Source organism: Acinonyx jubatus, chromosome C2, assembly GCF_027475565.1.
Source record: "Acinonyx jubatus isolate Ajub_Pintada_27869175 chromosome C2, VMU_Ajub_asm_v1.0, whole genome shotgun sequence".
NCBI lineage: Eukaryota > Metazoa > Chordata > Mammalia > Carnivora > Felidae > Acinonyx > Acinonyx jubatus.
In genome coordinates this window covers 27269218-27282491 of record NC_069384.1, presented here as the reverse complement: position 1 = coordinate 27282491, position 13274 = coordinate 27269218, and the positions used below count along the sequence as shown (strand labels likewise).

At 33.4% G+C, this 13274-nt stretch overlaps 1 protein-coding gene across 5 annotated transcripts in view; it reads left to right on the top strand.

Moving 5' to 3' along the window:
* The window catches only part of USP25 (ubiquitin specific peptidase 25), a 150431-nt gene that overhangs the window by 95571 nt on the left and 41586 nt on the right, over window positions 1-13274 (top strand). For all 5 annotated transcript variants that reach the window (XM_027077518.2, XM_027077517.2, XM_027077521.2 and 2 more), the window contains 7 exons: window positions 1702-1829; window positions 2222-2317; window positions 3634-3792; window positions 4379-4605; window positions 8185-8255; window positions 8929-9157; window positions 10795-10995. In XM_027077518.2, the coding sequence (XP_026933319.1) occupies window positions 1702-1829; window positions 2222-2317; window positions 3634-3792; window positions 4379-4605; window positions 8185-8255; window positions 8929-9157; window positions 10795-10995 (1111 nt within the window). The remainder of the gene's footprint in view (window positions 1-1701; window positions 1830-2221; window positions 2318-3633; window positions 3793-4378; window positions 4606-8184; window positions 8256-8928; window positions 9158-10794; window positions 10996-13274) is intronic.

The following is a 13274-nucleotide window of genomic DNA, read 5'->3' as shown; positions in this document are numbered from 1 at the left end:
GGGATGTTTGAATTTAAATTAGTGTACTCTTAGCCTCTTGACATGCGTGGTGGCACTTTGTGGCGCTTGAAATTACCACCATGTGTAGCAATTACTTTTTATAGTAGTACATTGTACACTTTATAATAAGTATTTAAAAATATTTGTTACGTTATTTTATATTTTATTTGGTGATTCATGAATTTTTATTCATTCTTTAAAAATATGTTTATGTAGTTAGGGCACCTGGGTGGTTCCCTTGGTTAAGTGACCAACCCTGATTTCAGCTCAGGTCATGATCTCACAGTTTGTGAGATTGAGCCCTGAGTTGGGCTTTGTGCTGACAGTGCAGAGCTTGCTTGGGATTCTCTCTCTCTCCCTCTCTGTGTCCCTCCATGCTTGGCTCTTGCTCTCTCTCCCTCTCTCTCTCAAATAAATAAACTTAATAAAAAAATTATGCTTATGTAGGAGTGCCTGAGTGGCTCAGTCGGTTAACTCAGTGGCTGACTCTTGATTTTTGGCTCAGGTCATGATCTCATCATATGGGATCAGTCCCGTGTCAAGCTCTGTGCTGACAGAACAGAGCCTACTTCAGATTCTCCCTCTCTTGCCCTCTCTTTCCCTCTCTTTCTCTGCCTCTGTCCCACTCGTGTGCATGTTCTGTCTCTCTCTCTCTCTCTCTCTCTCTCTCTCTCTCTCTCTCTCAAAATAAATAAATAAATATTAAAAAAATATCTTTGTGTAAAACTTGAATCTTTTTTTATGAAAATAATTTTCTTTCGAGGTTTTGTTACATTTCATGCTTAACTAAACAGTTGCCGAAGTTTGTGGATGAATTGGCTGGCTCATCATAATGAGCCATTTAATTTTTTAAACACTAGTCATTTAAAAAGATTTTAAATATAGTTACCGTTAGTATAAATTTCATATTTGTTAGTAATCTTTTTCTTAAATTAGAATTCCAGTAGGAAAATTAAATTTAAAACAGGGAAATATCAGTCTGTAGTTTTTAGTGTGGGAACTGTGATCATTTATTCTCTAAGAATATATTTGTGTGTGTGTGTGTGTGTGTGTGTGTGTGTGTGTGTGCACACACGCTACATCCTACAAGTTGCTTTGTCAAAGGTTTTGAATGGTGGTCAATTGTAGTAAGTGTATGATCATTTCTGGTAGTAATAGTGAGATAATATTGAAGAAGGCAGATACTTGAGCTATTAAACCATAATTTCAACCAATGTCTATCTTTTTTAGGTTAGAAAAGTTTTTAAGGTATTTATTTATTTTGAGAGAAAGAGAGGGAGAGAGAATCCTAAGCATGCTCTGTGCTGTCAGCGCAGAGCCCGACTTGGGGCTCAGTCTCACAAATTGCAAGATCGTGACCTGAGCTGAAATCAAGAGTTGGACACTTAACCTATTGAGTCACCCAGGCAGCCCTTTGTTAGGAATTTTAATGTAAAAAATTATCATGGAAGAAGGAGAGTTGTTAGAAAATTTTTTTTTCTTTCCTGGTTGAGTATTATTCCCATCCTTAGAATTTTCAAGAGGTATGGAAAACTTTTGGGAAGAAGTTGAATTTTAACTAATTTGCATACCTAGTCAAGTATTTGTGATGTCAGTATTGTGATGATACATATAAAAATGCCAGTGATAATACTCTGTGCCTAACATTGTAATGGAGAGAACAAAAAGGTTATAATAAGGTTTTTTGTTATTTTCTTTCAGCATTGGTTTACCAAATTACCACCTGTGTTAACATTTGAATTATCAAGATTTGAATTTAATCAGGCATTGGGAAGACCAGAAAAAATTCACAACAAATTAGAATTTCCTCAAGTTTTATATCTGGACAGGTATCGTTTGTTATACAGCATGACTTAATTTTACAACTGTTTAGTAACCAAGTAAAGAATTATTATTGTGTTTAGAGAAAATTTTTGCTTAATTTCTTTAGAATTAATCATTACTTTTTTGCATAATATGTTGAATACTGTTTGTCAAGGAACGTGGAGTTCTCTTTCTAGTTAGAAAAGTATAGTTACTGGGAATAATGTTAGAAGGAAGTTAAAAAATTTATATTTGTATTACAGTTGTCAGAATTTTAAAAAATACTATTTTGTATTGTATAATACTTGATTGTAAAATTTTAAATGAATGGATCTTCTGTGGTGTTGGCTAGACTTAATATTGTGTCTATTTCCATGATATTTAGAAATGGTAATGTTAATTTTTCTTTTTCCTATAGATATATGCACAGAAACAGAGAAATAACAAGAATTAAGAGGGAAGAAATCAAGAGACTAAAAGATTACCTCACAGTATTACAACAAAGACTAGAAAGGTATTACAGCTTTAAGAAGTTATGAGCTAACTATAGGAAGTCATATTTTTAGTGACTCTCTGAAATCTTTCATTTTAAATTTGCTTTGGGTGACTTGTAATTCTAGTAGTAATCATTCTGGACTGATATTTTGCTTGAGTAGTTTAGTTTTGAATTTTGTTAGAAACTAATTTATAGTTGATATTAAAGATTATTTTAGTGTTTAAAAGTAAGTATTTTTACTGTCGAGTAGTAATGCTCATGGTACTGAAAAATACATGCAAAGTTAAACTAATCTTTAAAAAAATCCAAAAAAAAGGGGACACCTGGCTGGCTCAGTCAGTAGAGCATGTGACTCTTGAACTCTGTATCGTGAGTTTGAGCCCTACATTGGATGAAGAAATTACTTAAAAAAACAAACAAATAAACAAAAGAAACAAAGTTAAACTAATCTAAAATTTTCTGCTTGTAGGAGACTAAATATCACTCTTGAGATTTCAATTAAAATGAATGGTGACTTTTTCTCCTTAGTATAGGAGATACAAACTCAGATGCCTACTAGGGCCTCATGGAGGCTTTATAAAGAAGGGAAGCAAGTATGTGTATGCTGGTTGGCAAGAGGAGCCTAGAGGTCACATCTCTGTGGAGAGGGAGTGTCTACTGTCTGCACCAGTGGGCGGTGTCACATGTGATACCACGTGTGAATATTTGAGAGCTTCCCAAAAGATGCCAGAATCTGGACAGTCAGAAATGTTCTGTAATTCAGACAAAGTCTACAGGCTGAAATGTGGCCTGAGACGTCCCAGTTTGCAACATGAGATTAATCTGTATCTCTTGTTTTAGTGTTAGTTTTCAAATTAATAGCCCAAAACTTTTTAAACAAAAATAATATATCATATTTCAATAATTTTTATTTTTTAAATGTATCAGTAATCATATTAAAAAACAATCAGAGGTAAAAGGTAGGATGATACTATTAGTCACAATCTTAGTCATGAGACCAGATGACAGATCTAAAAATAAAAACAGTCTCAGGATATGGAACTGTCTGTTTTCATTTTCCTATTGGGTTACAACTTAGAGCAGCGTTTAAAATTTATAACAGTATACGGACACATTTAGTTGTAATCAGCTTTGTTTTCCTTAATTTAGAGAATGTATAAGTTATTTCTTAAATGTATCTTTAGTTTTTACATCTTCATTTGAAAGCAAAATTAATTTCATTGTTGAAAAAGATTTACTGAAGTGTTTTTTATCATGTTTTATAACAATTATTGAAAACAACCAAATGTGCTTTATATACAGCTAAAAGCATTTGTACACTTTATGGTTAACAGATATTTAAGCTACGGTTCGGGTCCCAAACGATTTCCCTTGGTAGATGTTCTACAGTATGCGTTGGAATTTGCCTCAAGCAAACCTGTTTGTACATCTCCTGTTGATGATATTGATGCTAGTTCCCCACCTAGTGGTTCCATACCACAGACATTACCAAGGTAAAAAGTTTTCTTTATACAAGGGCCAGCTCTTTCACCTATATTACACAGTAATAATTGATGCCTTTAAAAAGGTTTTATGAACTGCACATTGTGATTTATTTTAGTAGACTGTAAAAATATTAGAGTCACTTAGAAGATTGCATATTTTCTGGGTGCTTTGTTATTTTACTGTTTCAGTAGATTCTATGGATGTGAATTGAAATTTTCATCTTATCTGTTTCTGTTTGGAATTGTACTTTAGGTTGTTTTGGTATATATTTCCACCTTTTATCCATGAAAATACCATTAAGTTAGTTTTTTCTGTAATGTAAGCAGATAAATATTATATAATTCCAGTATACATAAGATTTATTGACATGATTAAACCATTTCTTCTATAAAGCCACAATCTCATCTTTATAATAATGTATTCTTCATATATTGGGATCTCATTGGATATTAAATTAATCCACATATTTCTCTTTTTTAAAAGGAGTTTTCTGTTTGAAAATATAAGCCAATTTAATGCGTGTTTGGCGCAATTTTTGTCCAGAGCTTCATTTAGGAAGTTTAATAATAAATATTTCATGCTTTAATGATACAGCACAACAGAACAACAGGGAGCCCCTTCTGCGGAACTGCCAAGCACGTCACCTGCACCACTAGCTGCCGTTTCGTCGAGATCAGTCATACATAAACCGTTCACTCAGTCTCGGATACCTCCAGATCTGCCCATGCATCCAGCACCAAGGCACATCACAGAGGAAGAACTTTCTGTGCTAGAAAGCTGTTTACATCGCTGGAGGACGGAAATAGAAAATGACACCAGAGGTAAGAAGCTTCTCAGGGCATGGTTACTGTCACTTCAGTTGGATATGTATAATGTTAAAATTGAGAAGGGAAATCACTTCTGGATTTCATATGTAAATACTATAAAGTTTTTGTTTTGTTTTGTTTTGTTTTTGTTTAGGAAGTTTTTTTCTATAAGATAAACTAGTCTGTCTACCTGTTTTTCTGATCTTAATATCAGGTTCAGAGAGACCAAAAGATTTTCCCTGGGCTACTTAGTTGATTAATGACATAGCAGATGGTCTGATTTTCTAGTTTAGGGCTCTAAATTTATATCAAACTGGTATTCACAGCAATTCCACTGGTGAAACATCATACAGCATTAGATTTTGTATTTGTCAGTTAGGTCCTTCCCCTAAAGTTTGTGTAATGAATTAAATTGGTAAAAAAAAAAAAAAAAAAAAAAAAAAAAAAAAAAAAAAAAAAAGTTTTTTTTAGGTTTAAGAATTAGAAGTGTGAATTTTAATTTTCAGTATGCTCTAACAGATTTCCAGATATGATCTAATAGCTCAGTGCCTGTCTGTTATGTGTTTTAACTGGCATGTAACAAATTTAGAAAGAAGGACAATGCTCTGTTGGGAGTAGGAGTGTGCACGCGTGCTTGTGGGTATGTGTTGGTGTTCAGTTGCCATCTGGCCTTTCTTGGTTGGAACTCTCCTTTATTCTGAAATTATGTCTTTGCTACTTTACTATTGTTACAATATCCTTTTTCTTTTATTTTAATGAAGTCTTGTTAATATTTTATGATAGATTTTATTATACTTTTTCTTACATGTGAAAATATATGCCATTATCGTTACCCAATATTATCCTAATTTTGTTTTTCTATGAAAAAAGAAAAATTGAAGAGCTACTGTTTTATACCAAAAGATTGGAATTATGTTAAACAATCTGGAGTGTTGGATTGTAGATGCCCAACTTGCCTCTTTATAGACAATATGTAAATAAAGAGCAGTCCTGATGTAATATAACATAAGTAGGGTATGATTGTTGACTGGCAATTAGCGTTAGTGGCTGTAAACATTTCCCTTCGTATTTGTCATATATAAGGAATTTTTTACACTTCATTTCATTAGTAAACATTTATTGAGCACTGTACTAGGAATTGGATAATTTTCTGCTGGACTTGGCAGATTCCTTTCAAAGGGGTGGAAGCTAGGACGTTTTGACATCAAGGTAGTCATTGAGGAAGGAAAGAAATGAACAGATAGAACCTACTTTTTGGAGAAACTGACACAGGTAGGTCATTGACGAGGTGAGAGGGAGGGAGGAATTAGGGATGATTCTCTTAGTTTCTAAAACTGTTATGAATAGATAGATGGAATGTACTTTTGAAAAGAGCAAACTGGTGGGAGAGCAGGTCCCTACTTTGGAGGGGGCGATAGGAATATGATGAGTCCACTTTTGGCCATTTTAAGTTTGAGGAACTTGGGAGACATTTATACGGTAAGGTTTTGGACTTTAATACTTAATACTTTGGACCTTAATAATACCGTGGATCAGGTAAGATTTTCCTTGGAATATTTCTTTACTCTCTTTTATCCCTGTTATTAGCTTTAGCATTATTTTTTAAACTTTGTGTAATATTCCAACATCTGAGTAGGATATAATTTATTTAATTTCTATATGGGTACTCATTGCAAATAGTGCTGGCCCTCTACATACATATTAACACACTTTCATGAGCAGGATATATTCTTAAAAGAGTCATTTCCAAGGGCACCTGGGTGGCTCAGTGGTTAACCCTCCAACTTGGGCTCAGGTTATGATCTTACAGGTAGTGGGTTTGAGCCCCGTGTCAGGATCTGTACTGATAGCTCAGAGCCTGCAGCCTGCTTTAGATTCTTTGTCTCCCTCTCTTTCTACCCCTTCCCCTGCTCACACTCTCTCTCTCTTTCTCTCAAAAATAAACAAACATGAAAATAAAATTTTTTTAAATGTCATTTTGGTCCAAAGTGTGTATATTTCAAATTTTAAATTTTAACTGTTTAAAAAATTTCCCTCCAAAACATTGAAACAGTTTTTATTCCCACTAACTTATGAAAGAGCCTGTTGCCTAACATCCTCCTTACATCCTTCTAACTTTTTAAATTGTGGTAGCCTGAAAGTTGAAAGAATGGTATTTTAGTGTCTTAATTTGCATTTCCTTAATTTTGAGTAAAATTCTATTTTTCTATAAATTTCTCACTTATGACATTTACCCATTTTTTATATTGGACCATTTATCTTTCTCTTACTGCTTAATAGAAACTTTAATGGTATGGTTATTAACTTGTTGCCTGTAGTGTATGCTGTGGGTATTATTTTCTCAGTTTGTCTTTGTCATTGACCTTTTTTGTGTTGATTTTGTTTTATTTTTATAAAGTAGTTTTTTTTAAACATTTTCAAGTTTATTTTGAGAGAGAGAGAGCACACGTGTGTGCATGCGTGAGCAGTGGGGTTGGGAGGGGCAGAGGGAGAGGGAGAGAGAGAATCCTAATTAGGCTCAGTGCTGTTAGTGCAGAGCCCGATGTAGGGCTTGATCCCGTGAACCATGAAATCATGACCTGCGCTGAAATCAAGAGTTGATTGTTTAACTGACTGAGCTACGCAGCCACCCCTATAATGTAGATTTTTTTAAGTTTGTGGAGAGAGTCTTATCTTTTCCTTTATGGTTACTAGATTTTCTGTCAATCTTAGAAAAAGCTCTTACCCCACTCTGAAGTTATTATTTTTTTGGTAGTCTTTCATGGTTTCTTCCTGATTCTTTGCAACAGCTTCATAGTATAGGGTATACTGTAATTTTATCATTTCCTCATTAACAGATATTTAGGTTGTCTCTAGTTTTTAATTGTTATGGGCAATACAGCTGTGAATAATTTTGTAGAATGGATTTCTCCTGGAAGTAGAGGTAGTAAGTTATTGGGAGACTCAACACTATTTCCATTAGTGATCATAAATTTGTATTCAGTTAATACATATATGTGTATAGAAGGTATGTGGTAATGTTATTTTATTTCAATCCAAAGTTTTTTAATTTTCTATAATTATGTAAGGGACTTTGGATTCAATTTTTTTAAATTTATTTGAGAGAGAGAGAGAGAGAGAGGGAGAGCACGCGCACAGAGGGAGAAGGCAAAGGGAGAGAGAGAGAGAATATTAAACAGGCTGCACGCTCAGTGTGGAGCCCGACTCAGGGCTCAATCTCATGACTGGGGGATCATGACCTGAGCTGAAATTGAGTCAGGCATTTAACCAACTTGAGCCATCCAGGCACCCCTAGATTCAATTTTTATTGGAACTTACCTTGATATATTTGAACAAGTTTACTTTTATAGTCTTGGCACATTTTGCAAGTGAACCATACTTGTTTGGTTTTTAATTCTACATTCATGCTATATCTTTTAGTAACGAGAACTGTATTTCATCTTATACAGACTCCAAATAGTGATGGTCTTAAGAATAGTTTTAAGAATTTTTCTTTATTTCTCTAACATATTGGAAGGAAAACCATTAGTCCCTATCTCATGTCTGGTAGAGACGTACTTGATTTAATCATTAAATCACATCTTCTATCCTTAGATTTGCAGGAAAGCATATCAAGAATCCATCGAACAATTGAACTAATGTACTCTGACAAATCTATGATCCAAGTAAGTTAAATTTTGAGTTGGTAAATGCTATCACTTATTTACATATTTTTATTTATATTATTAACCTAATTCTTAACCTACTTCTCCTTATATATTTTGTTATAAAATTGCTGATCTTAAAGATTCCATATTAATATTTCCCACATTGAGTTGTATTCTCATACTATATTTGTTGTTTATTCTCTTGATTATTTTACAATAAAACCTAGCAAAATTTTTTGGAAGGTCTTAGTATTTAAAAAAAGTAGAAAGGAGAAATTATATGATCGTTAAGGATGTTCAGATTGTGGGGGAAGAATATAGGGCTCAGTTACATTTTAACTTTTGGTATACGTTATGTAGGCCATGTTGTTAATTCAGTCATCAATTTATAATTGTGAAGATTTAGCCAGATTACACTATATAAAAAGTATTCATCATAAGTTCTTTATTTGAAGGAAATACATTTCAAAGTTTTGAAAATCCTATTTATACACATGCTTTACATGTCTTTAGCTTACTTATTTTCCCCTTTTTTCTTTCATAGTTTAATTTTTTTCAAAATTTTAATCACAGTTTTGTTAAAAACATATTCTTCTGTGGTATTCTCCATTCAGATAGTTTATGGGTTTCATGGAATGTTGTGTTAATAGCGTACTTAATTGTGATTAAACTCTTCTATTTTCACGTTTAGGTTCCTTACCGCTTACATGCTGTTTTAGTTCATGAAGGTCAAGCTAATGCCGGGCACTACTGGGCATACATTTTTGATCATCGTGAAAATAGGTGGATGAAGTACAATGATATTGCTGTGACAAAATCATCATGGGAAGAGCTAGTGAGGGACTCTTTTGGTGGTTATAGAAATGCCAGTGCATACTGTTTAATGTACATAAATGATAAGGCACAATTCTTAATAAAAGGTAAGAACATGAAATATATAGGGTGGTCTATATATTTTTTCATTTTTTTTTTTTTAATGTTTATTTATTATTGAGAGACAGAGAGACAGAGCATGAGCAGGGGAGGGGCAGAGAGGAGGAGACACAGAATCTGAAGCAGGCTCCAGGCTCCAAGCTGTCAGCACAGAGCCCAATGCGGGGCTCGAACTCACAAACCGCGAGATCATGACCTGAGCCGAAGTCGGCTGCTCAACCGACTGAGCCACCCAGGCGCCCCTAGGGTGGTCTATATTTTTAAATAAGTAGCCTTTTTATGTGACTCCAGTCTCTAGTATGATCAGTTAAGTAATTGACTCAGAGGGTGATTGGATATCATTAGCAAATGCAGTTGGCCTGTTGTAAATGAGAAACTGAAATTGAAAAGTAATGTGATCAAGGCTGACAATTGGAATATATTTTGTATTCACAGTTAACTATTTAGTAACTACTATAAAATGTAAATCTGACCTGTTTCTCCTTGCTAACATCCCTTTAAGGATCACATCATATATTGACTCATATTTAAGCTCCTTAACCTAATATGTAAGGCCTCTATTTGTTGGCCTCTGGTTCTCTCTCAAGCTTCATTTATAATCATTGTCCATTTCAAAGTTTATATACTTTACTGATATTCGAACTGCTTGTTGTGTTGTCTTTACACCAAATGATTTCACACATTTATATCACTATTTATTTTTATTTTTATTTTTTGGCAGTAATGTTCTTATTTTTTTATTCTTTGTCTAATTTCTGCTCATCTGTCAAGATTCAATTCAAGTGTCACTTGCTCTGCCAATTTTTTTTTTTTTTTTTTTTTTTGACCTCTACCAAAAAATATCTCTCCTTGTGCTTTCATAGCATACCTCGGTCAGGTACTTTTACATGTTTTGGAATTGTATGTTGACATGCCTTTTCCACTTCACTCTGATCTGCTTAGAATCAGGGGCCATGTCATACAATGTCTTAATAGTTTTATTTCTTATATTCTAACATAGGCTTTGCGTATAGGAGTAACTTAAAAGGTTTGTTGAAACCAATATAATCAACTTTCCAACACTAGCTAGGCGGTCTACTTACAACTGAAAGCTGAAATATATTTTGTGGTTCAATAACTTTTAAATACGACTTACATAGTGGTTTTTAAATATCTTGCTATATTGATTAGTTTTCAAATTGCATGTAAGTATATTGCTGTACTTAACTGCTTTAGGTGAAAAAGAATTTTAGTTCTATTTTGAGCTTAATAAGGTTATGAGTTATTCTCATTTTGTGATAATTTTTATTTCATAAATAGTCAAACATCTAGTATTTTCTTACAACAGAAAAAGTAGTACTATGTCAATGTTTGAGTAGTAGATGATTTTGACTTTATATCTTGTTCCATTTTTTTACTCTTTAAATTAAAAAGAAAAAGCTGAAAATATTTCCATAATGGATTATCAGATGTTTGCATCATTGTTTTTCCAAACATTTGTTTGAGTGTTCTTTCAATTTTTAATATTGATTTCCTAAATGGTAATAATTCATACTTTAAATCCCATTTGAAATGCATCCTATTTTGAGCTTTGCACTTCCTTTAATTCTTCATTTTATATTAGTTTTTGAAATATGATTTTCAGAGGAGTTAAATAAAGAAACTGGGCAGGCTCTTGTTGGAATTGAAACATTACCACCGGATTTAAGAGATTTTGTTGAGGAAGACAACCAGCGATTTGAAAAAGAACTAGAAGAATGGGATGCACAACTTGCCCAGAAAGCTTTGCAGGAAAAACTTCTAGCATCTCAGAAGTTGAGGGAGTCAGAGTCTTCTGTAACAACAGGTTAGTATAGTTTTACTGAAATGTATTTTATTATCAATATATTTATTACTGATACTTTATTATAATAATAAGATACGTTCTTTTCAAAAGAAAACTCTAATTATCTTAAAGTATGAAGAAAGAAGCCAGTAAAAATCAACTGAAATTCCATTACTCAGAGATAACCACAGGTAACAGTTTAGCTAAACCCCTTTGCCAGGCAGCACTGTATACACATATATACACACACATCATATATGAGATGATTCTGCTAGCCCTTTCTTTACCTACAACCACCTACTTAGATTGGGCTTGACCTTTGGCCAGAAGCATAGAAAAGCCATGAAACAGATAAGTAATCCATACCTTTTCACTACAGCTATCAGGAGCATGAACTCTAGTAATTTCCCACTTGGACAAAATAACACTATTGGTATATCTATATATATTTTGTGTAGTACTTTAGGTAATATTTGTGTAATTACACTATTATTATAGAGCAATCGAGTTTTTTCAGAATTTTTATTTTTATTTTATTTATTTTTAAAGTTTATTTATTTACTTTGAGAGAGAGAGAGTGGTGGGGGGACACAGAGAGAGAGGGATAGAGAGAACCCCAAGCAGGTTCCACGCTGTCAGTGCAGAATCTGACATGGGACTCGAACCCACAAACTGTGGGATCATGACCCGAGCCAGCCAATACCAAGAGTCAGATGTTTGACTGAGCCACTCAGGCACCCCTTTTTCAGAATTTTTAAAATTACAAACAAAAAATTAGCTGAAACTGAGTATCTAATTATTTTAAGTTAAAATGTGTATAGACCCATAAAATAGAGGTCAATGTATAAAAATATAAATATTTAAAAATATTCTAAAGTTATTAGTTGAAGAAATTAATAAAATATTCAGAGTAAATGCAGTAAAAAAGTAAACATGATTCTAGCAAAGTTGAAAATAAAATGTCTTCTGATTTTTCATCATCACAGAGTTAATATCTTTTAAGGCAACATATTTTCTACTGTGAAAATGTGCTATTTCTCTGTAGTAGTTGGAGAAATCAGAAGACATAAATGCAGATATTTTTGTCAAACTCATTTGTCTCATTTCTTTATAATTCTCAGTGGATCTTTTCAAATGACCTTTTTATGCAACATGTACATGTTTTGTGTTTAGTTTTTAAGAACGCATTTTAAGTGTTTAATTTCATCTTTTACAGATAGATTTCCATACAGATTACTTAACTGAATTTCAGCATTATCATTTGAACTTTAGAAGAAATTACTCTCTTAATGGAAGATGTACAGTACCACAATATGATATTATGAATTATGTAGGCAGATATAGATCTGTCCGGACTTGTTAACTTGTTTTCATATAAATTGAATAGTTGAGTCCTTGATCTTGACGTTAATAGGCATTGATTCAGAAGTTTTAAAAAACCAAGATAATGGTATTATACCAATACCACTTTGCAATGTGGTAAGCTCTACCATGATGCAGGACTGTATTTCTTTTCATACTGTAAGAGCCACCGTGTAGGCCACATGAAGGTCTGTGGTTTCACAATAAATCAGTTTCATTTTAGTGACTTTGTCTACTTCAGTAGGAAATGAAATCAGTAGATATCAAGAGGCTTCTGTGCTCGAATCATAGTGTGTACATTATAGTTCCTTTCATTTTAGAACCAATTCCATCCCCTTGTGATTTCATCCCTTACCACCCCTTGTCTTCTATACATATCCTTCCCAAACTTCTCCCTGGAACTGACTCCAGTGGAGCTACTTTGTTATACCTCCATTAGCTTTTCTGCACACCTTTTCCACGTGGCTGTTATTAGTGGGAGAATGTGGCTGCCTAATTGGCATAAGTGATGGTGGTACCTAAGTACTCAGATGTTAAGGTGAATGCATTCATTGGTTAAGCTCTAACTCTGTTCTTGGCTCACCTGTATTTTGTGGCACCAAAATATTAAATGCTATACAGTCTCCTCTTTGTCTTGTCTCTCACAAGACTAAATTTACAGACTTAATACATTTTATTTCTGTTTAAACTAATACATTTTCTCCATTAATATTCCTGTCTGACTTTGCTCTACCATTTACATTCTCTCTGTATAAAAGGCCATATTTACATGCCCCATACCCTTTATCCTGGCGAATATCCCCACCATATACTTTAAATGCTGTTTAATAATTTCAAAAAATACTAGTAGGTATTGGGCATATATTTTCCTGTCTCTCTTTTTAGTATTAAAAAAATATGAGAATGCAGATGTATTTCTGAGAGGGATCAGAATAACT